This window comes from Gadus morhua, chromosome 6 (assembly GCF_902167405.1).
Source record: "Gadus morhua chromosome 6, gadMor3.0, whole genome shotgun sequence".
Taxonomy (NCBI): domain Eukaryota; kingdom Metazoa; phylum Chordata; class Actinopteri; order Gadiformes; family Gadidae; genus Gadus; species Gadus morhua.
In genome coordinates, this window is record NC_044053.1 from 25,831,961 (window position 1) to 25,859,441 (window position 27,481).

The 27,481-nt window shown below is 43.4% G+C and overlaps 2 protein-coding genes across 2 annotated transcripts; one reads left to right on the forward strand and one right to left on the reverse strand.

Annotated features, from left to right (window-relative positions):
- Positions 1-4,898: 4,898 nt before the first annotated feature.
- Positions 4,899-24,109, reverse strand: mmp11a (matrix metallopeptidase 11a). Its single transcript, XM_030359288.1, has 9 exons — positions 23,867-24,109; positions 19,830-20,072; positions 15,013-15,215; positions 13,772-13,915; positions 12,170-12,303; positions 11,148-11,380; positions 8,622-8,826; positions 7,164-7,424; positions 4,899-5,874 (listed from the first exon to the last, which is right to left on the reverse strand). The coding sequence occupies exons 2-9, from the start codon at positions 19,968-19,970 to the stop codon at positions 5,753-5,755; spliced, it is 1,443 nt and encodes a 480-aa protein (XP_030215148.1). The 5' UTR covers positions 19,971-20,072; positions 23,867-24,109; the 3' UTR covers positions 4,899-5,752.
- On the forward strand, positions 24,086-27,481 carry gstt1a (glutathione S-transferase theta 1a). Its single transcript, XM_030359289.1, has 5 exons — positions 24,086-24,316; positions 25,339-25,426; positions 26,098-26,254; positions 26,801-26,977; positions 27,115-27,481. Exons 1-5 carry the CDS (start codon positions 24,211-24,213, stop codon positions 27,313-27,315), a joined length of 729 nt encoding a protein of 242 aa, XP_030215149.1. The 5' UTR covers positions 24,086-24,210; the 3' UTR covers positions 27,316-27,481.

Genomic DNA, 27,481 nt, shown 5'->3' on the forward strand with positions numbered 1-27,481 from the left:
AATGTACTCACCTTCCACTCCCAAAACTATTGCAATTAAATGCCACGCTTTGTCCTTTCTGACATTTTCCTTATACAAATGATGATTTGACTTGAATTGAATTTGACTTGAATTTCCCCCGGGATTAATAAAGTATCTATCTATCTATCTATCTATCTATCTATCTATCTATCTATCTATCTATCTATCTATCTATCTATCTATCTATCTATCTATCTATCTATCTATCTATCTATCTATTTGGTACATAAATGACTTCATGTTGCTGAACTTCGACAATGAGGCCCCGTCCACACGAAGCCGATTTCATGGCGAAACCGCAAAGGTCTTGTACGGTTCGGCCTTCCGTCCACACGAAGCCGGTGAAACCGCTGACCGAAACCGTATACTTCTGAAACCACCCTCGGAGGTGGTTTCAAATCTACCCGGTTTCGTTTTGGATTCGTGTGGACGCCTGAAACCGACTGAAACCGTAAACCATGACGTCATTGCCCCACCCCTCGACCCTCTAGCCAATAGCCGCGTTTACATGGCACATCTGATCCGCATAGATTTCTATGCGGCATAGATCTGTTCCTAAAATGTGTTCCGAATGTACTGTATACATGGCAGTAACAAAAGTGTCCGTTCTGTCTCTCGCGCACACCTGACACATCTCTGGACCGGCGGCGACATAATGGATGTCTTATCACTATCGGGGATTTTAAATTAGATTTTAATGAAAGCACAGCAGGAGAGAGCTTTTCTCTGCCTGCTCCTCCAATTAAGAAGGAGGACGACAGCGTATGTGACGTCACGCTCCCTGCTCTATTCATACGGTTCATCTACGTCACTTTTTCTAGAACGCCGCCATTTGCACGACCGATCTCGCCAAGTATGGCCGCCCACACCGCTCATCTGAATGTTACACCGGGATTCCACTGGACGCGTATGCGCCGCGGAACGGCTGCGCTGCGGAATGGCTGCGCCGCGGAACGGCTGCGTCCTCTGCCCTGCGTCCATTCCTACCGGGCGCGTAACGGCAGCGTAGCGCTGCCTTGCGAGCCAGCCGTATTCACGCGAGATCACGAGATCACGCGATAATCCTAGACCTAATGTACTCACCTTCCACTCCCAAAACTATTGCAATTAAATGCCACGCTTTGTCCTTTCTGACATTTTCCTCATAAAAATGATGATTTGAGTTGAATTGAATTTGACTTGAATTTCCCCCGGGATTAATAAAGTATCTATCTATCTATCTATCTATCTATTTGGTACATAAATGACTTCATGTTGCTGAACTTCGACAATGAGGCCCCGTCCACACGAAGCCGATTTCATGGCGAAACCGCAAAGGTCTTGTACGGTTCGGCCTTCCGTCCACACGAAGCCGGTGAAACCGCTGACCGAAACCGTATACTTCTGAAACCGCCCTCGGAGGTTTCAGAAGTATAGATCCGCATAGATTTCTATGCGCCATAGATCTGTTCCTAAAATGTGTTCCGAATGTACTGTATACATGGCAGTAACAAAAGTGTCCGTTCTGTCTCTCGGGCACACCTGAAAAATCTCTGGACCGGCGGCGACATAATGGATGTCTTATCACTATCAGGGATTTTAAATTTGATTTTAATGAAAGCACAGCAGGAGAGAGCTTTTCTCTGCCTGCTCCTTCAATTAAGAAGGAGGACGACAGCGCAGCAACGTCAATTTCTCGTCAGATCTTTATATTTACCCTAAGCTCCGCCGCAAACGAGAGGAATTTGGAGGCGAGTCCGCAGCCAAGACTGGTGGGAGAGAGTGGTCTTGCGGGAATTTAGTGAACAGGAATCCTCGAAGGTCCAATTGCGAACTACTGCAGCTGCCATCTCTCGAAGTTAAGAAGTATTTTAACGTTCAGCCTGCAAAAGTACCAGTAGTAGCCTACTCATTTACAGTTACCTCGGACGCGCGCGGACACTACGATACGCGAACACGTCATTAATAAACACCCATGTGTCCCGTCGCTTAGCAACCGGACACGCTTACCGGACTACTTTTACGGAGTGATAACAAAGACGTGAATCAGGCAATAAATCAACTTTCCTTGACAGCGGTGAAGTTCGGTGTGCTTAAAAGTACCGACGGAGCTCAGTGGACCAATTGCGAACTACTGCGGCTGCACTAAGTTAAACCCCAATCTATGCGGAATAAGTGTATACATGGCGATTTAAAACGGACTACACCACCTCTTCTATTCGGCATAGAATCTATGCCGAACAGATAATTGTATTCCGAATGAGGCGTATACATGACCATTTACTATGCCGCATAGAAATCTATGCGCCATAGATGTGTCCATGTAAACGCGGCTACTGACTGTTAAGCCCGCGGAGTCACAGAACTCACAACAAAAAAGATGATGGCGGACTACAGGCTTGTAATCGTTCTGCAGCAGATCATGTCCCTTGTTGGGTTGCTAAGCCATTATTTATTGAGACTCTTGACTGACTGTTTGTTTGTGTTGTTAGTGGTTCGGGGGCAGCCTTTATGCGCATGCTCGCCTCTTCTTCTTATTTAATTTTCTTCTGGATTTCTGTAGCAGAAGCAGCGCCCCTTATTGGCCTGGCATGTGTTCTACAGAGTTTCTACACAACTACCCGGTTTCGCTTGACTCCGTCTTTACGGAGATACTCCGAAACCGGATAGATCGAAACCGAAACGGTTTCGCCCGTTTCGGCTTCGTGTGGACGGGGCCTGAGTCTCTCGTCGTCCATGTTGCCGACCCTCTGAGACCCTTTGATTGATTGACTGCTGACCTGGTGCCACCGGTCATGACGTAATAATGTTGATGTAAAGTTACATGAGCTGAGTATTGTGTTTTATTTTGAAAATTGACCGGATGCTCTATGGCTTTTACTTTTCACTTCCTGCCCGGCTCGACCTGCTCTGTCGAAATTGACGCGGTTTAGCAGCGGCTCGCGGCAAAAATAGAATTGGACGGAAAGATAGCGCCCCGCGGCGCGTACGCCTCCGGTGGAATCAGGCCTTTAGGGAGAGACAGAGATATTATCGATTTTAGGCTCCAATCCTTATTTGTTATCCCTAGTTTTTTTTTAGTCCTTTAGTATGCTTGCCTCAAATCAATCTTCATGACATATATATTTATTTAGACCACAACCCCTCCCCATACAGTGGAGATATCTTGAAAGCGTTCAAGAGCACTGATGCCTACCAATATGCTGTGGCTGAATGGGTGAAGGACGCTAAAGTGAGGCACTTGGCCACCAATAATCTTTATCTGATAAGGGCAAAGGTAAGTACTATATAATTGTGACTTAAAAAAATAGTTTGAATCCCCCCCCCCCCATCGCCCAAATGATTCGAAAATATGTTTTAAGCGCTGGTTTACACAGGTAAAATGACAATTCGCTACGCGATCACCAGATAGATAGGCTGTGGTACTCATGCTTATCCATTGGGAACATTTGCGGCATGTTAATGCAATACTTTGGGGAATTCACTTGAACTAAGCCATTTCATTTAACATAATGTAGGATACCCACATCCGTTCAGTAGGTCGCCCTCTTCACCTCTCCAGAAAGGAACCTATCCCACGCAAAGAGTACGCTGCGATCTATATAGGTCCATGGCTGGCACGCGTTGGGTCCCAGTCTAATTTGAGAAATGCATTCCTGCCGGCGACTTTCATTGGTTTAGGAGATTATGGGCGGAACTATTTTGTCCCGCCCACGGACGCTCTGGCATCTACGGACACGTTTTGCCATACATTTACCACCTAGACCTAAAACTAACTGCAAAAATAACCACAGCTGAGACTTGCAGGAGCAGACTTGTGCTCGCTCATTAAAATGCTGAATCAACATAGGGTTCTTTATCATTTTATTTGTGAGGACATTTTTCACAGATGTGCAACTTCTGATGCATTAGTTCAAATTTGGGTTTACGAATGCACACATTTTAGGCATGTTCTCAGATTAGGTTTTTTGTGCACCTGTAAAACAGATTTGCATACTTGTAGACCCTATTTTGTGTTTACAATGGTAGAATAAATATATACGACTTCAAATTTACTGTGACTTTAGTGTACACATTCGAATTCTGCAGTTACAGGTGCTAAAGACTTTTGCTACAATAATACCTTCATACTCAAGATCCGGCTCCCTTCAAAGAGCCATAAATCCCCCTTGATGCGCATTCTCTGCCTCTTCTTCCTTTATGGTGGAGTTCTGTAGCAGAAACAGCGCCATATATAGGCCAGGAATATGTATTGCAGCTATTGAGCTTTTCTGATAATTTCCCTGATAATATTGAAAAACACCTGAATAAACACCTAAATAATCAGCTGTGAGAATTAGCCAAAAAATGAAATTATATAATAATATTGATAATATATAGAATTATAATAATAGTGCATTTTTAAAACCAATCCTGCCTACAAAACCCAGAGACAGGACTACATTTTCTATATTCCGGTATACCAGTATTAACCTACGTTACATACAGTGGGCCTGATAATAATACTTTCTTGTTTGGTATTTTATTAGAAATCAACATATATGTATGTTTTTACATATCAGTGAGTACAAAAGGGAAAAAAAAAGCATACATCTACAGCAAAATGTGTGCTCAATTGTTTGCTTATAAATACGTTGTTGTCGTTTTCATCATACCAGTCATGATCAACAGCTCTTAAGAGGAAGACAACAAAACAACAACAAGCACAACAACAAGATCACTTAGTAGTACCGAGAGGTCAGTGTAGCGCCAGCGACCCGCGCTGGTCTCCTCCGAGCACCGCAGGAGAGTTACATGTTGCACGACTCAGCAATTCACACAAACAAGCATGCATGCATGCGCATCCGACAACAGCACATGGGGATTATTATGATAAAAGGTCAAAATTATCACACACATTCCAATGACATACTCGTATTTATTGTTGTATGTGCCAATTTTTTTGCTGATAAGGTGAAACAAGATATATGTATTAGAATTGCTATAAAAAAAATTGATATTATAAACACAATTTTAGGTTTTGAAGGAAATGAGGCAACTAGGGTTTGAGAAGGGTATCAGGATGCTGGTACCGGGTAGGGTGCCAGGTTCTGCCGAGGCGAGGAGAACCGCGAGGTGTGAGGGGTTTCAATGTGAAGAACCTTACAGATACTCTCTGGTCTTCTGTCCCTGAAAAGATTATCTTGAATACAGCACCGTGTTATAATTAATAACTTCATTAAATACAAAAAAACGAATAACATTTGGAGAACTTGCAGTTCTAGTTTTCCCTGTAGATCACACTAGAATCAAAAGCTGTTTGCAGATGGGTGGATACATGTGGCTCATGGTGAGGATAGACATCTTATGGTTGTGCTTATGGGAGTGATTTCACAAAACAGAGAGTATTTTTGAGAAAATAGGAAACAATTAGTAAACATCCACTGACACACAAAATGTCATATGAAGAGGGAGAAAAATGTTATATACAGTAGTGGTAAAAAAAGATCCTGATAACATAAAGGCACAATTTCTCCACAAAAACTTGCAGCATCTACCTCTTTTTGTCCTAAAGTTAATAAGTGTCTTGGTCTACTGTAAAACATGGTCATTATTATCGTCATTCTTATTATAATTACAATAACAACACCAGAGGTCAGAGTCTGAGGAAATGTGTTCCTGAGAGGACGGTCGAGTGATCATAAAAGAAGAAGAATAGGAAGGGTTCTCTTCTGGTCCAAACGAATAGAATGCCCCCTCCACTCTCTCCGTGTCACTTCTTCTGTCTACAGCTGAAGAAGTCCTGGCCGATGTACCGTGGGTAACCCTCCAGAGAGTTCCTAGCCACTGGGTCAAACTTCCAATACTGCCTTCCCCGGATGAAGTGGGCATAACCTGAACCCAAACACACAAGGGGATATGGGTCAATACACTGTGTGTATATATATATATATATATATACATATATATATATATATATGGGCTTGGCAACAATTAAAAGTTTAATTCGCGATTAATCGCATAGTATTGGTGAGTTAACTCGCAATTAATCACACTTTTAAAATTCTATTTTAAATCGACTCCAATTGAAGTTAAATGAGATTATCAAATGGAATGACAAATTATCATTCATACCAAATGTACTAATAAGCAAAAACTAGACCAAGTGATCTTGAGGGAGTTTTATTGACTCAATCAGCGTGGGTTGAATATGAAACTTGCGGAACACGACAGATTTGGGAATTGTAAACAGGTAGTCAATTAGTACAATTGTGAATGAACTTCAATACATGAAGTGTAGTTAAATTAAAATAAGTAGTGCCACAGATTTGGGAAATGTAAACAGGCAGTCAATTACTGCAAGTGTAATTTAATGTAAAGTAAGTGGAACCAAGATCAAAAATTAATTCTGATATGAATGTTGACATTCTGTGGGCAAAACCAAAATCAAAATCAAAGAAATAAATAAAAAAAATAACATGCGTTAATGTCCTCTCATCGTCAACGTGTTAACTTGCTCAGCCCTAATATATATATATATATTAGAGCTGTCAAGCGATTAAAATATTTAAACGTGATTAATCGCATTAATGTCATAGTTAACTCACGATTAATCGCGATTAATCACAAATTATTTTTCTATGCTAAATATCCCTTGATTTTTTTGTCCCATAATTCTTCTCATTTTAATTCTCTTATCAACTTGGTGAAGTGCATCGGCTTGCCTTGTGCAAATTATTTTTTATTGATAACAACATTGGCATATACTGATCAGAACAGGACGATACAAAAAAAGAGCCTATAGTTCAATTAAACGACTGCTTTGAACAAATGTCATTTGAACATAGCAGTCAGGCTACTGCTTCTTTGTTTTAATATATATATATATATTTTTTTTTAAATAAAATAATTGCGTTAATCGCGCGATAACATTTTTAACGCCGTTAAAATTGGTTTGCGTTAACGCCGTTAATAACGCGTTTAACTGACAGCTCTAATATATATATATTTATACACAGATATAGGTACATTGAACGGGTTAGGCTTTTATAATTTACTTAAAAGTCAGGGTTAGTTAGAGGTCGTACTAGGTTAGGGTTGCGATGGTCGTACTTTAGCAATTAAAGGTTAAGGTAATAGATTGGGGTTAGTATGTACTTCAAGGGTATTTAATGTAGAGTTACCATAGATGTCTTTGAAGGCTGCGTCTACGTCGTGTGGGATTCCGCTCCAGTCCTGCATGCTGTGGGGGTAGACTGACTCTACACGGCCCTCACTGGGGCTGAGCTTCCAGTAGCTGCCCGACTGGAAGAGGTAGGTGTTGTAGTTAGAGTCCTGCCCCCAGCGGAGGGCGGCCTGGAGGTGGGACACGGACAGACCAAGACCCCGGATGGACTCTGGCCCCCTGATTGGCCGCTCTGCGTCAAACACCCAGTAGTTGTTCCCTGCACACCGAGACATTAATCACCAAGACCATCATGACCATGAAGACCACTATGACCATGACAACCATTTTCACCATGACAACCCATGACAATCAGTCATTAAATTGGGCAATTTTAAGGAAAATGTCATATCAAGCAGTAACTTAATGGATCCCTTTCCTGTCTTTTTTTGGTTGCCTTAAAGGAGCATTTCACCGGTGGGGGCATGAATATGTATTGAAATTGGGTCCTATATGTAGTCGAATAATAAAATAAAATTCTAATTTGGTGCCGTCTTGACTGAGAAAAGGCAGAAAGTGACTTTTTGCCTCTTGTGGATTGAAGACAACAACTCCCACCATGCACCACCATGCACATCTTCGCTGGCCACTCCCGCTTATATAGATCTCCGCCTATCGGACACCTCGCTGTTCCATCTACCAAGCTGATACCGCAAGACTGCTTGAAAATCATTTCACACAACATTTCTAGTGAAGAGTATTAGTTGGTGAACTCAGTGAATTAGTCCTCGTTTGTATTTCTTTCGAAATGGTGAACTTTTGCATGGTGCCATCTTCTATGTCAGATCCAGTACCTTCCGCCATTGTACTTCAGTTTTATCAACAGCCTCTGTTAGCTTAGCTTCAGACACTGTGAATGTTAGTTTCTGCTGGTGAAGTCCCACCCACTGGCACTGCTCTAATAGGTCTGTAGCGTCAGTGGGTCCCACCCCCTATAGAGGGGTGGGACTAGTGCTTGTAGTCTTACGAGAATCCTCCCCTCTTACACTTCCTATTTACTTCTACGCAAAAATCGTCATATTGCGATATGTCTCTCCAGAAGATAAGTTTAGCTGAACATGTCGTTTTCCTTGATTAAAGTTTGTCTGTACCTCCAAACCAGACTGCTATCAGGGCAATTTTGGTCGTGCCTGGTATGTTTTTGATCATAATAGCATGACTTGGAATACCTTACAGTGGTTGTTAATTCCTGTTATGTTGTAGCCCCACCCGTACGGGATTCCAACGTGTTTAAACCAAATCTCTCAGGGAAACATTTACAAGAAAGCCTTTAATTGGACGATTGATCGATCTCAGCTTGTATTGTTCTTTGTAATCTTATTTCTGCTGCAGTGGAAGTGTGAGATGGTTTGTCTGGTGTGATCTCTGTAAATATCTGATTATTCTAGGCGATGAACCACATGGCAAGAGGCCTAACCTTGGAAGAACCAGATATTCCCCGTCTGGTCTTCAAAAGCGGCATCCACGGTGTCTGGGATTCCTTTCCAGTGGCGGGAGGCGAGGGCCGGGTAGCCGCGCTCAAGGTAGCCATCGCGGATCCGCCACACATAGCCGCTCTTGAAGAAGAACAGCTCGCCACGGATCATGGACACGGCGTCAAAGTCTGTGTGACATGCGTCAGGCTGGAACACAGACACATGTGATGGGAGGATGGCTGAGGAAACCATCGTTCATAGCTTTGTAATTCAGAGCTACAATGGTGTGTTGTCGCTAAGCAACAGGTCTTTAAATGTTTGATTACGACAGTAAATGACTCCACTACGTGGATCAGTTTGACAGCAGAGAGCAAATGTTCATGTTGGAATTGGTGTAAAGACCTTTTTAAAACTAAACTTGTGATGTTGATGAGCTATCACAAGCCATTCCTCTATCGACCCTTTAGTGACATCGCAGGTGGGAGTGTCCACCCAGATGTATGATAGATAGATTAGGTTACCAGCCAACCCAGTGGTTCAGGCAGGGGACTCTCTAAATCGACGCCACTTCGACCTGGGCGGGACTTTACGTCCTACGTCACTCGCTATGGGTTTGCATGTGTGCGCGTAGCCGTTTGTCTCAGGGATCTGTGCACGAACTCCCTTGCACTACAGATTACGAGCGTCAGTGTCGTACGCGATGGAGGGTGGGTGACATTCCTACAGTCTGTGATGATAGGCTATATTTCTACAAATGACTTACTATTACTAGCGATTAACATGACGAAACAACACAAACTATGCATAGACTATAGCCATACCAGATAACGCCATACCAGCTAACCCTAACTATTTCTATTAAACTCTGAACCATTTTGCAACAGGTAACTGTGTGTTGGTGCGTCTTATTGCTTCCCACGTCTGCGTCTGCATCTTTCCCACTCCTGGCTAATAGTTTCAGCTTTTGTAGGCTACTGTATATCAGAAATGATCACCCTGTACCACACTGCTGACTTGTTGATGTTTTGTGAGCACTCACGCATTTCTCTAGGTATCTTAAGTTTCCTACTGGAGTCATCAAAACTTTGGACTTTGTTATTGTAAGAAATATTGTGTTGCAAAAACACTTTGTGTCTTACCCTTAGCGTTACCCTAACCTTAACCCCAGTAACATTTCATCATCATAAACTACAAGTTACGCAAAATGGCATACAAACATCCAGTCCAATATGAAAGAAAAAAGCTAGCTTCATTAAGGAATCGAACCCCTTATCCCCGCGTTAATGAGTTGTTCTCTGACCACTAACCCATCAGGTCTTAGTACATGCGATTCAAGAGTTAACCACTTGACAATCTTTAAACTTCGGTTGCCTAGAAATTGTAAAGACAGTGATGTGTGTACATTGTGCGAGTATCCGTCACTCGCGATGTGTGTGCAGTCCAAAATGAAAGAAAAAACCTTGCATCACTAGGGAATCGAACCCCCAATCATCAGTTGGTCGTTGGTAACTGTAAACAAAGAGATCGCATTTTGTTTAACTGCTAACTAACAAACGGGTCTATGCGTTCACTGAACAAAGATTATGGAAATAAAATACCACTTTTCCATCAGAAAAATCATCAGAACCGTTATTACCAACCCATAGACACTAAAGCCAAAACCTTTCTCACATGCACACCCATCGCGAGTGACGGCTATGCGCACACATGCACACCCATAGCGAGTGACCTAGGACGTAAAGTCCCGCCCAGGTCGAAGTGGCGTCGATTAAGAGAGTCCCGTTCAGGCAGAGCTTCACCATTCACACCCACCATGGTGGTGTATGCAATAGGTGCCCCTTGATCATGATGACAGACTAACTCGGAAAAGGGAGTCTGACGTCACCAAACAAACATCACCTGCGTTTACGGCAGAGCAAACCATAGTGTTTTGGAGAGAATGGGAAAAACATAGGATTTTACCCCTTTTTTCTCTAAATGGGGACTTATTTCAGTACAGCGATAAAATGGCATTGATTTCTATGTTGAAGATCATATAAGACAAATGACCACGTTCAAGACAAAAAAAACCTGGGTTGGGTTCACTGGATCTTTAAGCTCTATGATTTGTTTCAGACTAGTTGTCTAGTACTATGATGCGGTCAACACATGATAAGCATCCCGCTAATTGGACGCCAGGTTGGGTGTTCAGACTACAGACAGCTGATAAACGTGAGTTCAGCACTTTGAATGCATCAAATTGGTTTAGGTACGGAAATCAAGAGCACTGTTGGATTTTGTGTTGTGGTTGAATTAGAAGGTCAAACAAAGCTGTAATCTGATTGGATGCACTTCAACTGGGGTCAAAGTTGAAATTATTTAAACTTTGAGCGCAGCGTCAAGGTGTAGCTTCAATGCCAGGCAAGGCTTCAACTCTCAAGCTCAGAGGAATACTTTGGCAACGCCAACACTGAGAGATGAGTTGAAAGCTTTATGCGTTCAGAACTATGCTTTTAGTGATCCTATTTGAGCTTGAGGGTGTCACTCACAGTGATCTCATTGGTCTCTGGGTTGACTGGGGGAGGGGGCCGGGGCGGGGCCAAGGTGGGGGCCTGTGGCCGGGCGCCGTACAGGTACTGGATTCCCTGCCGGTCGTCCCGGCTGAGCTCCAGGGGGTAGGAGAAGGTGTAGTAGGCCGACATGACGGCCCCGGGCTCCCTGGAGTGCTGCAGCCCCAGGACGTGGCCGAACTCATGGGCAGCCACCTGGAGGAGGTCCGTGCCTGGAGGGCACATTTCCATTTAGGGCATTTATCCAAAGCACACATTAACACACCGATGGCGGAGTCAACCACGCAGGGTGAGCACTGACTGCTCGTCGGGAGCAGTCAGCAGTCAGACTGCTCGTCGGGATCAGTCAGTGTCTAGTTTGGTGTCTTGCTCAGGGAGACCTCGACACTCTGCTAAGAGGAGCCGGGGATTGATCTGGCAACCTTCTGGTTAAAAGGCAGCACGCTCGATCTCCAGAGCTAGGCCAACCACATTGTGTCAATCACCCTCTGATCACTGTGCATGATCTTTCTTAGCCGTTTCTGTACACAGAATCCCTTATATTCTAAATGTAATTATTGGTGCGAGGTGACCAGGTGACTGTGTGCAGATGGGCTGATTGTTTGTGTTTAAGGGAGCTCTTAACCGGGGCTCCTCCTTTGGTAAGACGTACGGTCTTGCTTCATATTTTATCTTTTCGGAATGACAGTCAGACATGTATGAGCACATCAGGTAAGTAGGATTGAAGTATTTGCATTTACTTCAATAAAGTCTACTTATTAATGAAGTAGACCAAAGTGGCCATGTTGCTGATCACATGTTGTTTCAGACCCCACTGCTCCGAGCAGTGAGCCGATAGTGTGTGAGTGTGAGTGGACCCAATTTATTATTTATTTATTGTAATATAAGATAAACAAGATTTGACATTGTTGTATTTAGTTTTATTATTTGAATAAGCCTATTATTACTATTATTTTGGAAGCAATTGAGGGGGGTTAATTATAAATACATTCAGTTCTTACCCATGTCGTTGCCCAGCGTCCAGGACTCGTCGTAGTCGAAGTGGATGTCTCCCTGGCGGTGGGTCTTGGGGAAGAAAGCATGGGCCAGGATTCCCCCCGGCCCGTCGAAGGGGAGGCTGTCCCCGTGCCAGTACCTGGACCACATCGACATTTACTTTACAACCGTCCCAGAAACACTAAAGCAGCAACTTCCTGTCAACAGTGTCAACAAATTATAGGTATTTTTACTTTTAAGCAATGATCAAGTTTTTATTGTTTGCCATTTACCTGTTTGCGCAATTCACTTCAATACAAGTACACTTTTGTAATAGCACAAGTACAACGTCTAATAAGGGGCTTAAAAACTGTTTAACAGCAGTTTTAAGACAATAGAGATTGTTATGCTGCTGCTTACAACCATGACCATACCAGTCAGCAGTTTGAGACCCATGCACGTCAAGACACATGCACACACGTGAGTGTACGGCAACATGAGACCTGGCACCACATCTGACGGGTCAGGCCTTGCAGGTTTCATCTTGTTTCTTAATCTCTCAGTTTGTCAGCGATTATTTGTGTAAATGCTAGTCTATTGTGCACGTTGTAATTTACCCGTGGGCTTAAGCAATATATAAATTCCAATCTGTTTTTCCGAATTAATCTCCTTCTGCCAAACTACAGTGCTAGAATACACATCAAGAAGGAGTTTGTGATGCATATCGTATGTTGTGATAGATTGATAGATAAGAGAGATAGCGAGAGAGAGACACAGACATACACAGCTTGAGACAAGTGGTAGTTATGATATTATATATATATATTAGAGCTGTCAAGCGATTAAAATATTTAATCGTGATTAATCGCATTAACGTCATAGTTAACTATTATTAATCGCGATTAATCGCAAATTCTTTTTCTATGCTAAATATCCCTTGATTTTTTTGTCCCATAATTCTTCTCATTTTAATTCTCTTATCAACATGATGAAGTGCATCGGCTTGCCTTGTGCAAATGATTTTCTATTGATAACAACATTGGCATATACTGATCAAAACAGGACGATACAAAAAAAGAGCCTATAGTGCAAATAAACGACTGCTTTGAACAAATGTCATTTGAACATAGCAGTCAGGCTACTGCTTCTTTGTTTTGAGCCAAAAAAAAAATTTTTTTTTATTTTTTTTTTTAATAAAATAATTACGTTAATCGCGCGATAAAATTTTTAACGCCGTTAAATTTGGTTTGCGTTAACGCCGTTAATAACGGGTTTAACTGACAGCTCTAATATATATATGTATATATATATACATATATATACATATATATATACAGGTATATATATATCCATAAATATATTGGTCGGATATACAGGTGATATAGAGGTGGTGAGAAGGGTGATGTGGTGGTGGTGAGGGGTTGATGTAGAGTTTGTGAGGGGGTGATGAAGGGGTGGTGAGGGGGTGATATGGTAGTGGTGAGTGGGTGATGTGGTGGTTGTGAGGGGGTGATGTAGTGTTGGTGAGGGGGTGATGTGGTGGTTGTGAGTGGGTGATGTGGTGGTTGTGAGGGGGTGATGTAGTGTTGGTGAGGGGGTGATGAAGGGGTGGAGATGGAGTGTTTTACCTGGTGAAGTCGATGACTATGTCCGCCTTTCCGCTGCGGAGCTCAGTGAAGGTGAGTGGCGTCACTTCGCTCCAAACCCTCAGAGCTTCCTGTAGCACCCGACGAACCTTATCCTCACCCATCTGCCATGGAAACCGCACAATCCTGCACACACAGACACAAACACACACACACACACAGCCACACACACACAAAGGTATGCACTTAATTACACACAAACATACATTTGGGAATGCGAACAACATTAACACCCCGACAGACATGTTTACTGTATATGCTTTCTCTCTCTCTCTCTCTCTCTCTCTCTCTCTCTCTCTCTCTCTCTCTCTCTCTCTCTCTCTCTCTCTCTCTCTCTCTCTCTCTCTCTCTTTATCTCTCTCTCAAACAGAAAACTCATAATTGAATTGAGAGCAAGAAGCAGTCAGACAGAACACACCCCTTCATTCAAACACCTTCAAACAAACACCAACGACCTCACCACCACTATGATCTCTTTGATTGCGTGGAATCATTTTGAGGTTAAGCTCCTTCAAGTGTTCCAGAGTTTTATGAGGTGAACTACATCACAGCCTGCAGTCGACCTAACCCTTTTTACACAGAGCTAAACCCCCACATGTTATAAGAAGCTTGTATTATAAGGTTTGCCAGTATTATAAGGTTAGTGGTATTACATTACGTGTGAAACGAAACATGTTGAACTTGGAGCAGGGCTGATGAAACAAGGGGTCTGGTTCAAAACGTTTTCCTAATGCTAGAGATGAGGCTTGTTAACGCAAGCCTGGAGCCCCATCAGAAGCATTACCAGCAGGAGCCATGTAGAACGGGGGACGGCTGGGACAGCTGAGCTGGGCCATGTTACATTTACATTTAGAGCATTTAGCAGACGCTTTTATCCAAAGCAAGTTACAATAAGTATATTTGTCATAAGAAGGTGAAACAACAATATATCACTGTCAGTACAGTAGGGATGATCATAGAAACAAGTGCCAAGCACTAACAATCGCTAGGATAACCCATTCCCTGTACACAACAAAGGTAGCTGGGATAAGATGCTACACAACTAAGTAGTATAACTAAGTACGACATACAATAAGTACGTACATTAAGTGTGATGTTCACTGGCTGACCTTCAGACTTTGTAGCCAATCACGTTTGCTATATGTGGCCATGTGTCTCTAAGACGTGATGTTAATGTGAATCTCAAGAGACAGACATTGGCAACGCATCCCAGGTGTCAGTACTTGTAGGTGAGGTCGGTCTTCTCCCAGCGCCCTCCGTACACAACGAAGCGCTTCCGTCGCCCGCTGAGGTGTACCGGCCCGGGGAAGTCCGGGACCCCACAGCGCAGGCGGCTCCAGGCCTGACTGGAGTTGGATTGGGGCCCCGGGTCCTTCGTCGGGGTTTCTCTGCCTCTCTTCCTCAGGACTGGGAACCTGTCCGAGCCCTGCACAAGACAACAGCAGGAGGAGGATCAGCGTGTTGATACTAAATGCTAATTAACAGAAGCATTGGAGAGGAAGGATGGAGAGGAACCCTTTCAAACTTTGTAGCCACCCTCTTCTCCTACAGTAGGACACCATCCCTCTCCTCCTACCCCACCCCCTCTTCTCCTACAGTAGGACACCATCCCTCTCCTCCTACCCCACCCCCTCTTCTCCTACAGTAGGACACCATCCCTCTCCTCATACACCACCCCCTCTTCTCCTACAGTAGGACACCATCCCTCTCCTCCTACCCCACCCCCTCTTCTCCTACAGTAGGACACCATCCCTCTCCTCCTACCCCACCCCCTCTTCTCCTACAGTAGGACACCATCCCTCTCCTCCTACCCCACCCCCTCTTCTCCTACAGTAGGACACCATCCCTCTCCTCCTACCCCACCCCCTCTTCTCCTACAGTAGGACACCATCCCTCTCCTCCTACACCACCCCCTCTTCTCCTACAGTAGGACACCATCCCTCTCCTCATACACCATCTCTCACTCCTCCACCCCCTCTGCTATTGTATGGCAACACCCATAGCCTACCCCGCCCCACCTCTGACACCGTCTCTCAGAAAAAATATAGATAATATAAAATTTGATTTCTGTTAGATCAGATTACATTAGGTATATGATTAGATCAGATTACATTAAATATAATATGAAAATACAATTGATTATTGATTGGGTCAGATTCAGATTAGATTCGATATAATGTCAGATATCAGTATCAACCACCGCTGCTTCCACTGTGACATTACTACACTACAATATTGTAGTGTAAAAATGTAAAGACTATTAATGTCAACGCTTCTCAAAGAGAGGTAGAGAGAGGGAGGGATACAAAGAGAGGGAGAGAGAAACATACAAAGAGGCAGAGCGGTAGAGAGAGGGGGAGGGAGAGAGAGAGAGACATTGTGTCAGCAAGTGTCTCTCTATCTCCTGCTGTTGTGGTATAATTTGTGAGAATCTCCCGAGATGGGGGGGGGGGCTGCTGACTCGTCAGGAAACATCACGACCACAACGTGTCTCATCGCCACGCCAACACATGGGGGTGTTCATATGGGTGTGTGTGTGTGTGTGTGTGTGTCCTTCTGGTATTTGAGGAGCAAATCCAGCGTGTTTTAACACGCTCCTAACATACGACAGCTTGTTCTACAACATTTCTGTAAAATATATTATAGAATAAACTTCTCTTTTTATACATGATTATATTCCCACGTTAATACATTATGGAGCTCAGAGGACGTATAGAAAAAATGACATACCTATGTATAACTTTAAAGGAGATATATGTAAAACATGTACTGTACCCAACCCATATCAGAAAATGACCATGATATTTTATTGGAGTTTAAGGAAACATGCCAAGTATACTAGCTATACTAACTCTGTTCTCCTTTGAAATTCTGAGCGTTTGTTTATTGCTTTGGCCTGTGTGTACCCGGGACCCCGGGTTGCCAGATGAGAAACAAATTGGCCCACAAAGACAGCGTGCTGCAGCCGCGGAGATTGCCTACATTCTACTCCCCTTAAAAAGCCTTGTCCTAGCTTTGGAAAAAGCTAGGTTGGGAAAAAGGTTGGAACCCAGAAGGATTTCGAGATGCCACATGAGCTGGTTTATAATTTGCAAACAATGAATAAATTACAATTGTCATTGTCAATATAGAGTTATTGCACTAGTCTACGATGTATAATGTTGTGCTTGTCTCGTCTTGCGCTCGTGCTTTTTCCCTGTCCTCAACTTTGCAACTCACGTGAGTTCTAGTCTGGAGAGGCATTAACATATTATACGCTCTGCTACATATTGTTCCTTTAACTACAGCACAATCAGCAAGCCAAACCGACACAGACGCCTGTGAGCAAGATGCTAGTGTGTTGGAAGCTGCTGCTTTCTGACGCTTTAATATATTTTGAGTCCTCGATATATGAATAAAAGTTATTATTATTGTTATAATTAATAGCGGGATGGAGGCCAGGCCTAAACCCTGCAACCTACTAACGAGTTGAGCCTCTCCTACTAACGAGTTTAGCCTCTCTTACTAAAGATTTGAGTCTCTCCTACTAACGAGTTGAACCTCTCCTACTGCCTCTCCTGTTAGTAGGAGAGGCTACTTGTTAGTAGCCTCTCCTACTAACGAGTCGAACCCTAGCAGGAATGATCACCATATGGTTGTAATTCTTTCATGCATAGACTGGTAAGATGCACTCATTCAACCCCCGCCCTCTTATGAATGGGACCAGATATGGATTGTTACTCGGTTGCTAAAGTTTCAACATTGTGACAACGCTCCGATGGCTGACAGATGCTTGTCCATATTTTTGTTTATGATTGAACCCCTTCTAACGAGTTTGTGTCTCTTCTCCTAATGAGTTAAGCCTCTCCTTCAAACGAGTTGAGCCTCTTCACCTAACAAGTAGAATTCTTCTTCTAATGAGTAGAACTCTCCTCCTGATTAGTTGAGCTTTGCCTAACGAGTGGAGCTTCTTCTAACGAGTTGAGCCTCTTTACCCCGCAAGTTGAGCCTCTTTTTCTAATAAGTTGAGATTCTTCTAACGAGTTGAGCCTCTGGTCCTAATGTGTTGAGCCTCTTCTCCTAATGAGTTGAGCCTCTTCTACCCACAAGTTGAGCATTTTCTCTTTATGAGTTAATCCTCTTCTGCGAACAAGTTGGGCATCTGCTACTAATGACTTTAGCTTCTTCCTTTACTAAGCAGTTGAACATTTTCTCCTAATGGGTTGAACCCCTTTGGCTAACTATTTGACCCTTCTCCTAGCGAGTTGAGTCTCAACTAATGCCGAGTTGAGCCTCTAATACTAAAGAGTTGAACCCCTTCTACTAACAGGTTGAGTTTCAACTAATGCAGAGTTGAGCCTCTAATACTAAGGAGTTTAACCCCTTATGCTAACAAGTTGAATCTCAACTAATGCAGAGTTGAGTCTCTAATACTAAAGAGCCGCACCCGTTCTACTACTAATGAGTTGCGCCCTCCTAACGAGCTAAGTATGTGAATAGCAGCTAAAGGTGTGTGGTGGTTGGGAGGCTGGGCGGGGTGCCAGGGCCGGTCTGACCCAGATCTGGGTCTGCTCCGGGGGCCAGTCTGCTGCTGTGTTCTGAGGCTGGGGTCTGCAGCAGACAGGATGAGGCAGGAGGCAAGAGGCCCTGGCCCTGCGTTTATTTACAAGAGAATTATCCACCAGGCTTTTTCTCCCGGGAGCCCACAGGCCTGTCCAGGCGTGTCTAATCTCTCTCCTCTCCCTTGTCAACAATGGCAAACAAATTGACCAAACTACAGATTAGACTTTCCAGGTTAAAAACAGCAGACAAAATAACACGCAGACATTGCAGGTGCAACCCACTGATAAATAATGTTCCCTCACAGACTCCCAACATGTGGTTGTATTCATCTCTACGTTGGGCTCAGCGCAAGTTGGTCCCATGGATTGTAACTTTCTATGAAGTGTTGCAGTTTGATTACAATCTTTGTCAGTAAATAGATTGTTTATCGATAGTTTACTGTGTAGAAACTTTTCTGTCTTTGTTTGTCAATGTTCACGCAGCAGTCTGTGACTGTAGTATGTCTGCTACACATTTGATATTTCATGTACCTATATTTCTTCAAGAAGTGGTCACACTGCTATCAAACCATTTCACTTCTGGTCTGCTATGCCTGAGCCCTTGCCTCGCCAGATTCCACCGTCACAAAGTTAGCTCCCCTCTCTTTCTTTATGGTGTTGTTGTTGAACAACTGTTATTAACGCTTCCTGCCCTGCAGACACGGGAACCCAATCCCCTTGTCAAAAACATATTTTCCCTCGGGTGTCAACACATCTCCAGAGCGCTGGCTGCAGACTGCAGAGCAAACAGAACCAGATAACAGTAATCTATTGCAAGTCAAAGCAGCCTTACTGCTTATGCTGGTGGTACTAGGCTGTTACTCATGTAATTACTGTGAGTGCAGGCTGTTTTCAACACTTCAATATATATATATTTTTAATTATTACACAAGTGACTGTGGTATCATTGACCCAAGCATGAGGCGGGGGGAGGGGTTCTGCTGAGCGGACAGGACCGAGCTTGGCGATTTTTGCTTTATAATGAAATGTGCGTTAAAACACACACACACACACACACACACACACACACACACACACACACACACACACACACACACACACACACACACACACACACACACACACACACACACACACACACACACACACACACACACACGCACGGGAGTTAAAGCGCGGGATTGTGTTTTAACTCGCGTGCTTTTTTTGTGTTTTTTTTTACTTGCGTGCGTGTGTGTGCTTTAACTCAGATTTATTTGTTATTCATTAAAGCGGCGAACACGTGACATGCCTGTCCCAAGTCCCAACACATTTCATCCTTGTAGATATTGATAAGGAAGAAGTTGTTTATCTGTAATGGGTTTACTGGAGGTGTTAAGGCAGAATTTCCCCCTGCAGTAGGTAATCTGTTTACTGTGTAAAGGTGAATTTCCTTCATCCATGGAGAGGGTTTGGGTTGACGGGACAATTGAAGTTGTAGTGAAAAGTGTTTCACTCACCGGTGCAGCAGCGCTCTGCTCGCTGGCCCCACCGCGGAGAACCGGAGAACAATGCAGCATGCCTCGGAGGCAGAGCAGCGTGAAGAAGCACCAGAACACTGGACCCGTCCTCATCATCATCATCATCATCATCATCCTCATCCTCAGAAGCAGCAGCCGGAACCGGGAGAACCGGGAGAACCGGGGACCCGGACCCTGCAACCTTCTCCTGCGAGCCTGGCGCTGGGTGACTCAGTCTCCCTCCTGGTAAATAGATTGTGATTTCTTTGTTCTCTTTTTCTGCACATACACTTTTTATAACGCCACTCGCTTAGCCACGTGACTCTTAACCCCTTCCAACCCTACTCAGGCGGTGGATTCAAAGCAGATGAGGTGAGAACCACCTGTGGGTAAACTTGAAGACCCAATGTTTCCCTTGTTTATTATTGACTGCAATAATTAAGAACAATGCAAGAAACAATTAAGAAACAATTAAGAAAAAATAAAGGGCCAAACAACAGCAATGCTATGCCTTCATGGTTTGAAACAGAAGTTTAGTTTGAATGTGAATCCTGGCCATCAGTTTCAAGGCAAGGATGGAGGAGAGTCAAAAGGCAGAGGGGTTTTGAAAGGAATCTAATACGGAAAAGTCACACAGTAACGAATGGGTTATTGACAATGGTAGAGCTGTTGACATTTATTATCATATGTCACTACAGAGCTATAGATCAGGAGTCAGGACCCTACTAGACCAGGACCATTTACCACCACATTTATTATAAATCATGTGTCACTTTAGAGCTCTCGACAAAACACAATAATTTCTATACAATTACAAGTCAAAGTCAATAACGTGACAGATTTGTTTGTTTGGTGACGAACAGGACATTGGAGTGTGTTTAAATCTCCTTACTAATTACTCATAACTAAAGACCATACCAGACCTGATCAGCCCCCAAGAGACCAACACTTTAGAGTTTAGACCACACCGAATGACTCTTACAAACAGAGACAGAAGGTGGCGTTAAACGTGTGTGTGTGTGTATGTTTGTGTATGTGTGTGTGTGTGTGTGCGTGTGTGTGTGTGTGTGTGTGTGTGTGTGTGTGTGTGTGTGTGTGTGTGTGTGTGTGTGCGTGCGTATGTGTGTGTTTTTCATTATGCATTTTGAGTAATCGATGGGTTTTGACCACATCCTGCACTTGGAGGTAAAACACTTCCAGACACTAAATAAAAAGCACTATGTTAAAAGTGCCTGAGGTGTTGGACTATGGCGATAAATCTCCTCTCAGGACCCGTCTAGACCAGGACCCTGCTAGACTCTACTAGACCAGGACCCTACTAGACCAGGACCCTACTAGACCAGGACCCTGCTAGACCAGGACCCTACTAGACCAGGACCCTACTAGACCCTACTAGACCAGGACCCTGCTAGACCAGGACCCTACTAGACTCTACTAGACCAGGACCCTGCTAGACCAGGACCCTACTAGACCAGGACCCTACTAGACCAGGACCCTACTGGACCAGGACTCTACTAGACAAGGACCCTACTGGACCAGGACCCTACTGGACCAGGACTCTACCAGACCAGGACCTTACTGGACCGGGACCCTAGACCCAACTAGACCAGTAAACTTCTGAAAGCAATGTACCAGGTCTACCTGCCTTGCACTGCTGGTTCCTCTGGAAGCTCAGCAGGTCTGGTGAGTCCTCTGAGAGCAGCTGCTACTGGTAGAGGTTTTGGAGGGCCAGAAGGGAGTGCTCATCCCTCTACATACTGTCACAAAAGATCCGGGACGTAGGGCACCTTCTTTTGGATGAGAGGATAAACCAAGGTCTCTCTGTGGTCACTACAGATCCCACTCATCACAGCAGTAGTGGGGACCAACCCGCCTGGAGTCCTTGCCAAATCCCCACCCTGGCTCTTGTCCCATCATGGCCAACCCATATTCCTCTGGTCACTAATTAGACGGCATCATTCCTCTGCACTGTGATGTGTGTCAACAGCATTCTGGTGCCCACTGGCTGCTGTGCGTCACCCAGTCGGGTGATGGCAACCAGGTGGGTGATGTCACCCAGGTGGGTGCTACCGACGGGTAGTGGATGTGGTGTCATATTCCACCAAGACAAACTCCCTATGTAAGTACTCTGTGGGCCTTGCAATAATCGGTAATATCTATGTGATTAATTACAAATGAATTTGTAGGCCAGGACCCAACTAGATAAATTCACAATTAGTCCTTACTAGAACTGGACCCTTCTAGATCCTGTTAGACCCTACTAGACCAGGACCCTACTAGACCCTACTAGACCAGGACCCTACTAGACCCTACTAGACCAGGACCCTACTAGAACAGGACCCTACTAGACCAGGACCCTACTAGACCCTACTAGACCAGGACCCTACTAGACCAGGACCCTACTAGACCAGGACCCTACTAGACCAGGACCCTACTAGACCCTACTAGACCAGGACCCTACTAGACCAGGACCCTACTAGACCAGGACCCTACTAGACCAGGACCCTACTAGACCCTACTAGACTACGACCGGCTAGACCCTAAACTACGAGAACCTTACAAGACCAGGTCAGATGGGAGAGCTGTTTGTGTTTAATATGTTTTATTGTTATATGGTTATAACAATATAAAACCCCTGTTTCTATATATTGTATTTAACGTGTTCGTAATGGCTTCTAACAAATCATGAAGAGTTCATGTGTCTTACGTCTTAGCCTCAAGTCTCAAACGCATCCCACGTTTAATACGAACCAGACACACTAGCTCCCGATGCTTTGGGCTGTGAGCAGCAACCGCTGCTATTGGCCGGGACCAGAGCCCTATCCTCTTAATTGGGAACAGAGTCCTCTCCTATTGGCTGAGAGCAGGGCTTCTCTGCTTTGGGCTGGGGTCATGACCCTTGGCCATGACCCCTGAGGCCTGCCCCTGTCATAACAGAGCCTGGCGGTAGGAACAGGAAGTCAGGTCATGAACTCTGGGGCACCGGCTCAGACCTGGGTCTAACCCTTTTCTGGTGTGAATATTAATGTATGAATGTATATATGAAACATTATATTTTTGGTCATACAATTATTGTTAACTAGTGCATCATCTGTTCTTGTATTCATATATTAAAGCTAGGGTAGGCACGCTGAAGAGACCAGCCAGAGAATTTTGAAAGTATCCAACCAAAATATAAACTATATAATATCAACACCGACAGTATAATATTAATACTAGAGCTGTCAGTTAAACGCGTTATTAACGGCGTTAACGCAAACCAATTTAATTTTTTTTTTTTTTTTTCTTTGGCTCAAAACAAAGAAGCAGTAGCCTGACTGCTATGTTCAAATGACATTTGTTCAAAACAGTCGTTTAATTGCAGTATAGGCTCTTTTTTTGTATCGTCCTGTTTTGATCAGTATATGCCAATGTTGTTATCAATAAAAAATCATTTGCACAAGGCAAGCCGATGCACCTCACCATGTTGATAAGAGAATTAAAATGAGAAGAATTATGGGACAAAAAAATCAAGGGATATTTAGCATAGAAAAATAATTTGCGATTAATCGCGAGTTAACTATGACATTAATGCGATTAATCACAATTAAATATTTAATCGCTTGACAGCTCTAATTAATACAGACAATATTTTGAGCTACTCCATCCACACTTCTGATATTAAACACTATTCATGACCTACCACACATGGTATTAAACACGTGCATTTATTGATAATAACATGACTTCAAAGAGATTCTTCCTTCAGTCCGGAAAGCTGTAAACTAGTGGTGTGAATAAAGGCTTCATGAGACATCATAGGCTCCTGGACCTTAACCCTCACCAGTATTGGAAAGCGTTCAGCTCTTATCTTCCGGATTCAATGTAAACACCATTAGTTGACTTACCTTTCAGCCACATTCAAGCACCGACGCAGAAACTAATATATGAATTTGATTATGGGACAAACTCTGAAGCCTCTATATTTGATCAGTTGTTACTTGTAGTTGAAGACTTTATATTTGAAAGTTTATAACTAGCAGTTAAAGGCTACATACCTAAACAGTTGTTCCTGGCAGTGGATGCCTTTACATCCGATCAGTGGCTGTAACAGAAGCCTTTATAGCTCATTGGTTGTAATTGGTTGTGCCGTCACACACGTCTCGGCTAATTGGGGTTGTCGGCTAGTTTGTAATCATTCCTTCGGCCAAATCATTTCCAATAATTACAAAATGTTGGTCAAAGCTTAAGGCCAAAGTTCAGACCAGTCATCCACGACAGACGGCATACTTTGAACTGTCGCTATCACTTAGCGAGGCTGCTGGCAGAGCCGTAGGAGGGACAAAAGAGGCGGTTGGTGCGGTTCCTGAGCAGACCGTGACGGCACAACGTGGAGGAGAACATGGAGCTGTACCTGGACCTCCACTCACAGCCCTGCCGCTCCGTCTATCTCCTGGCCAAGAGGACCGGCATCCCCTTCACCTTCAAATCAGTGGACCTCTCTGCAGGTGGGCCTTCGTGTTTCACCCTTGATACATATCATCCTTATTTATTTGTATTTGCCTAAGAGGGCTGTGCTTTAACCATGTAGATCATTATTTTATTTAACACATTGAGACACAGATGTGTATGCATGTGTTTACAAGTGTGTGAGTGTGCGTGTGTGATTGTGTGTACTCAAGGATGCTTCTGTGTGTGTGGGGAACAGAGCACTTGTAATGGGTGGATGGCTGCGAGGGAGCTGCAGCTTGCAGGCTGACCCAAGAGCAGATCTCAACAGCTTGCATTACCTTGTTCAATATCAGCCCCCATAGGCAGTTGGTCTGTAGATCTATGCACATTTTGCATTCCAATGGAAATGAGTGTAATATGTGTATCTATTAGAGCTGTCAAGCGATTAAAATATTTAATCGTGATTAATCGCATTAATGTCATAGTTAACTCTAATTAATCGCGATTAATCGCAAATTATTTTTCTATGCTAAATATCCCTTGATTTTTTTGTCCCATAATTCTTCTCATTTTAATTCTCTTATCAACATGGTGAAGTGCATCGGCTTGCCTTGTGCAAATGATTTTTTATTGATAACAACATTGGCATATACACTGATCAAAACAGGACGATACAAAAAAAGAGCCTATAGTGCAATTAAACGACTGCTTTGAACAAATGTCATTTGAACATAGCAGTCAGGCTACTGCTTCTTTGTTTTGAGCCAAAGGAAAACAAATAAATAAATCTTTTTTTTTTTTTTATAAAATAATTGCGTTAATCGCGCGATAAAAAATTAACGCCGTTAAATTTGGTTTGCGTTGACGCCGTTAATAACGCGTTTAACTGACAGCTCTAGTATCTATTTATGTATTCAAATAGAGCAAATAGCGATGTCAAACCTCATTATTTGTGTGTGTCTAGGAGGGCTTCTCTTCTTCCATATAGCCTTTCATTTATTTTAACCCATTCAGTCAACAATGCTTGTATGTCTGTGGGTGCTTAGATTAATAATGTAAATAAAATGTATATCCCAAGGTCAGCAGTTTGGGGAGGATTTTGGTAAAGTTAGTGTGGTGCGGAAGGTGCCAGCTATGAAAGACGGCGACTTTATCCTGACAGAAAGGTAAAAAAAAGATTATTTTAACACACTGAAACATTTCAACCATCAGCCTTGTTTTCATTTTTTATTTATCTATATTCTTACAGAAATTCATAGATTGAAATGAAACGAAAGGACATTTTAGATAAAAAATAACCAGAAATCGATGAGTTGGTTGACTCTAATGTTGCTTCATCTAAAGTCAACTGTGCAACTTGCAACTGTGTGACGAAAACTACCGAGCTAGAGTAGGAGGTGTTTTCGTAGTAAACATTTTGCAAACAAAGAGAGTTAAAGCATTTTTAATTTGTAGAAAAATATCAGTTGTAAAATGTGATTTTACAACTGATATTGTTGATAGTGTTATTTTATATTCACATCCTTGAAATCGATATCGGTCTGCATTGACTACAGATATGCCCAGGTTATTTTAAGCTACATGCTTGTTTAAATATTTTCTGTTATGTGTGTGTCTTTATGTGTGTGTGTCTTTATGTGTGCGTGTGTGCCTCTGTGTGTGTGTTTGTGTGTCTTTGTTTTTAATGTGTCGGTTTTTTATGTGTGGTTGTGTGTGTCTTTATGTGTGTGTGTGTGTTCTTTATATATGTGTGTGTGTGTGTGTGTGTGTGTGTGTGTGTGTGTGTGTGTTTGTGTGTGTGTGTGTGTGTGTGTGTGTGTGTGTGTGTGTGTCTCAGCGTGGCTATCCTCCAGTACATGGTGGAGAAGTTCCCCCAGCTGGTCCCTGGTCACTGGTACCCCTCTGACCTCCAGCGTCGAGCCCTTGTCAACGAGTTCCTGTCCTGGCAGCACACCGCGCTGCGGGCCCATGGCTCAAAGGTCTTCTGGTTTAGGGTAGGGCATCCTGCTGCTTCCTAGGAGGCTCCCTACCTTGTTTCCTAGCTCCTAGAGGATGGTTCCTTACTCCTAGTAAGGTTTCTAGCTACCTAGACAATGTCAGCTAGCTCTGAGAGAATGTTTCCTAGCTCCTAAAGGATGCTTCTCAGTTCCTAGAGGATGTTGCCTAGGATGGTTCCTAGCTCTGAGATAGTGTCACCTTGCTCCTAGGGGGGATGGTTCCTTGCTCTGATGAGGAATGTTTCTAGTCCCTAGACAATGTCACATAGCTCCTAGCGGATCTAATGATCTCATGATCTCCTGTTGTTGATTAAATCAGACTTCCCCCCCTACCCCGCCCCACCCTGCAATCCATCCAGTTGGTGTTCAGTAACAAGGTTGCACAGCACTTGGAGTAATTTTCGGTTACTCTTACGACTACAAGTTTGATTGTATGTCTCTCAGCCTCACCTCACTAACGACTAAATATAATGAATGTTTGAGAGCTACGGTGATCTTGGAACAAACTACGGCAACTGAATAATATACACTTGTCTTTTGAAGGCTGTGGTTCCCGTGGTAACAGGCGTGGCTGTTCCGAAGGAGAAGATGGACTCAGCGCTTGAGGACCTGAAGCAGACCATGGATTTGTTTCAGAGCAAGTTTCTAAAGGACAGCAGCTTCATCGCTGGGGAAGAGGTTTCCCTGGCAGACCTGGTGGCCATTGTTGAGATTATGCAGGTAATAGACCTGTCCTTCTGGTATGTATATATATATATATAATATATATACATATATATATATATATACCCCATATATCGTTTTACATGATATATATATTTATATTTATTGATCAAAAATAATGCTCTGGTTTGCAGCCGGTTGGAACTGGTCTGGATGTGTTTGAGGGCCAGCCAGCACTAAGTGCCTGGAGAGAGCGTGTGAAGAAGGTGATCGGAGAGGAGCTGTTTGATGAAGCTCACCAAAGCATCATGAATGTGGACTGCCTGGCCAAAACCTTCCAGGACAACGGCATGCTGGAGTTCCTCAAGCCTCGCATCAACAAGATGTTCACCTGAGCGTCAGGTCAAGCTGCTCCACTTCAGTTCACGTTTTCGTATATGCAGGGTGATGAATAATTTTCATTATAGTTTCATTTGTTTCATTCCAAAGGTAGTTCTTGAACTTTGATTGAGATATTTCTTAATTTGTGGTGTGGATTAAACCTTGTTTTGAGCAATGCAA

What these genes read in the sequence shown, in the direction of transcription:
- gstt1a (XM_030359289.1), top strand. Translation starts at nt 24,211, where the DNA reads ATGGAGCTGTACCTGGACCTCCACTCACAGCCCTGCCGCTCCGTCTAT. An exon ending in GACTTTATCCTGACAGAAAG is followed by an intron (nt 25,427 to 26,097) that starts GTAAAAAAAAGA and finishes TGTGTGTCTCAG; the next exon opens with CGTGGCTATCCTCCAGTACA. An exon ending in CCATTGTTGAGATTATGCAG is followed by an intron (nt 26,978 to 27,114) that starts GTAATAGACCTG and finishes TCTGGTTTGCAG; the next exon opens with CCGGTTGGAACTGGTCTGGA.
- mmp11a (XM_030359288.1), bottom strand. Translation starts at nt 19,970, where the DNA reads ATGAGGATGATGATGATGATGATGATGATGAGGACGGGTCCAGTGTTC. An exon ending in AGCAGAGCGCTGCTGCACCG is followed by an intron (nt 15,216 to 19,829) that starts GTGAGTGAAACA and finishes TGTCTTGTGCAG; the next exon opens with GGCTCGGACAGGTTCCCAGT. An exon ending in GAATATCTGGTTCTTCCAAG is followed by an intron (nt 7,425 to 8,621) that starts GTTAGGCCTCTT and finishes CTCGGTGTGCAG; the next exon opens with GGAACAACTACTGGGTGTTT.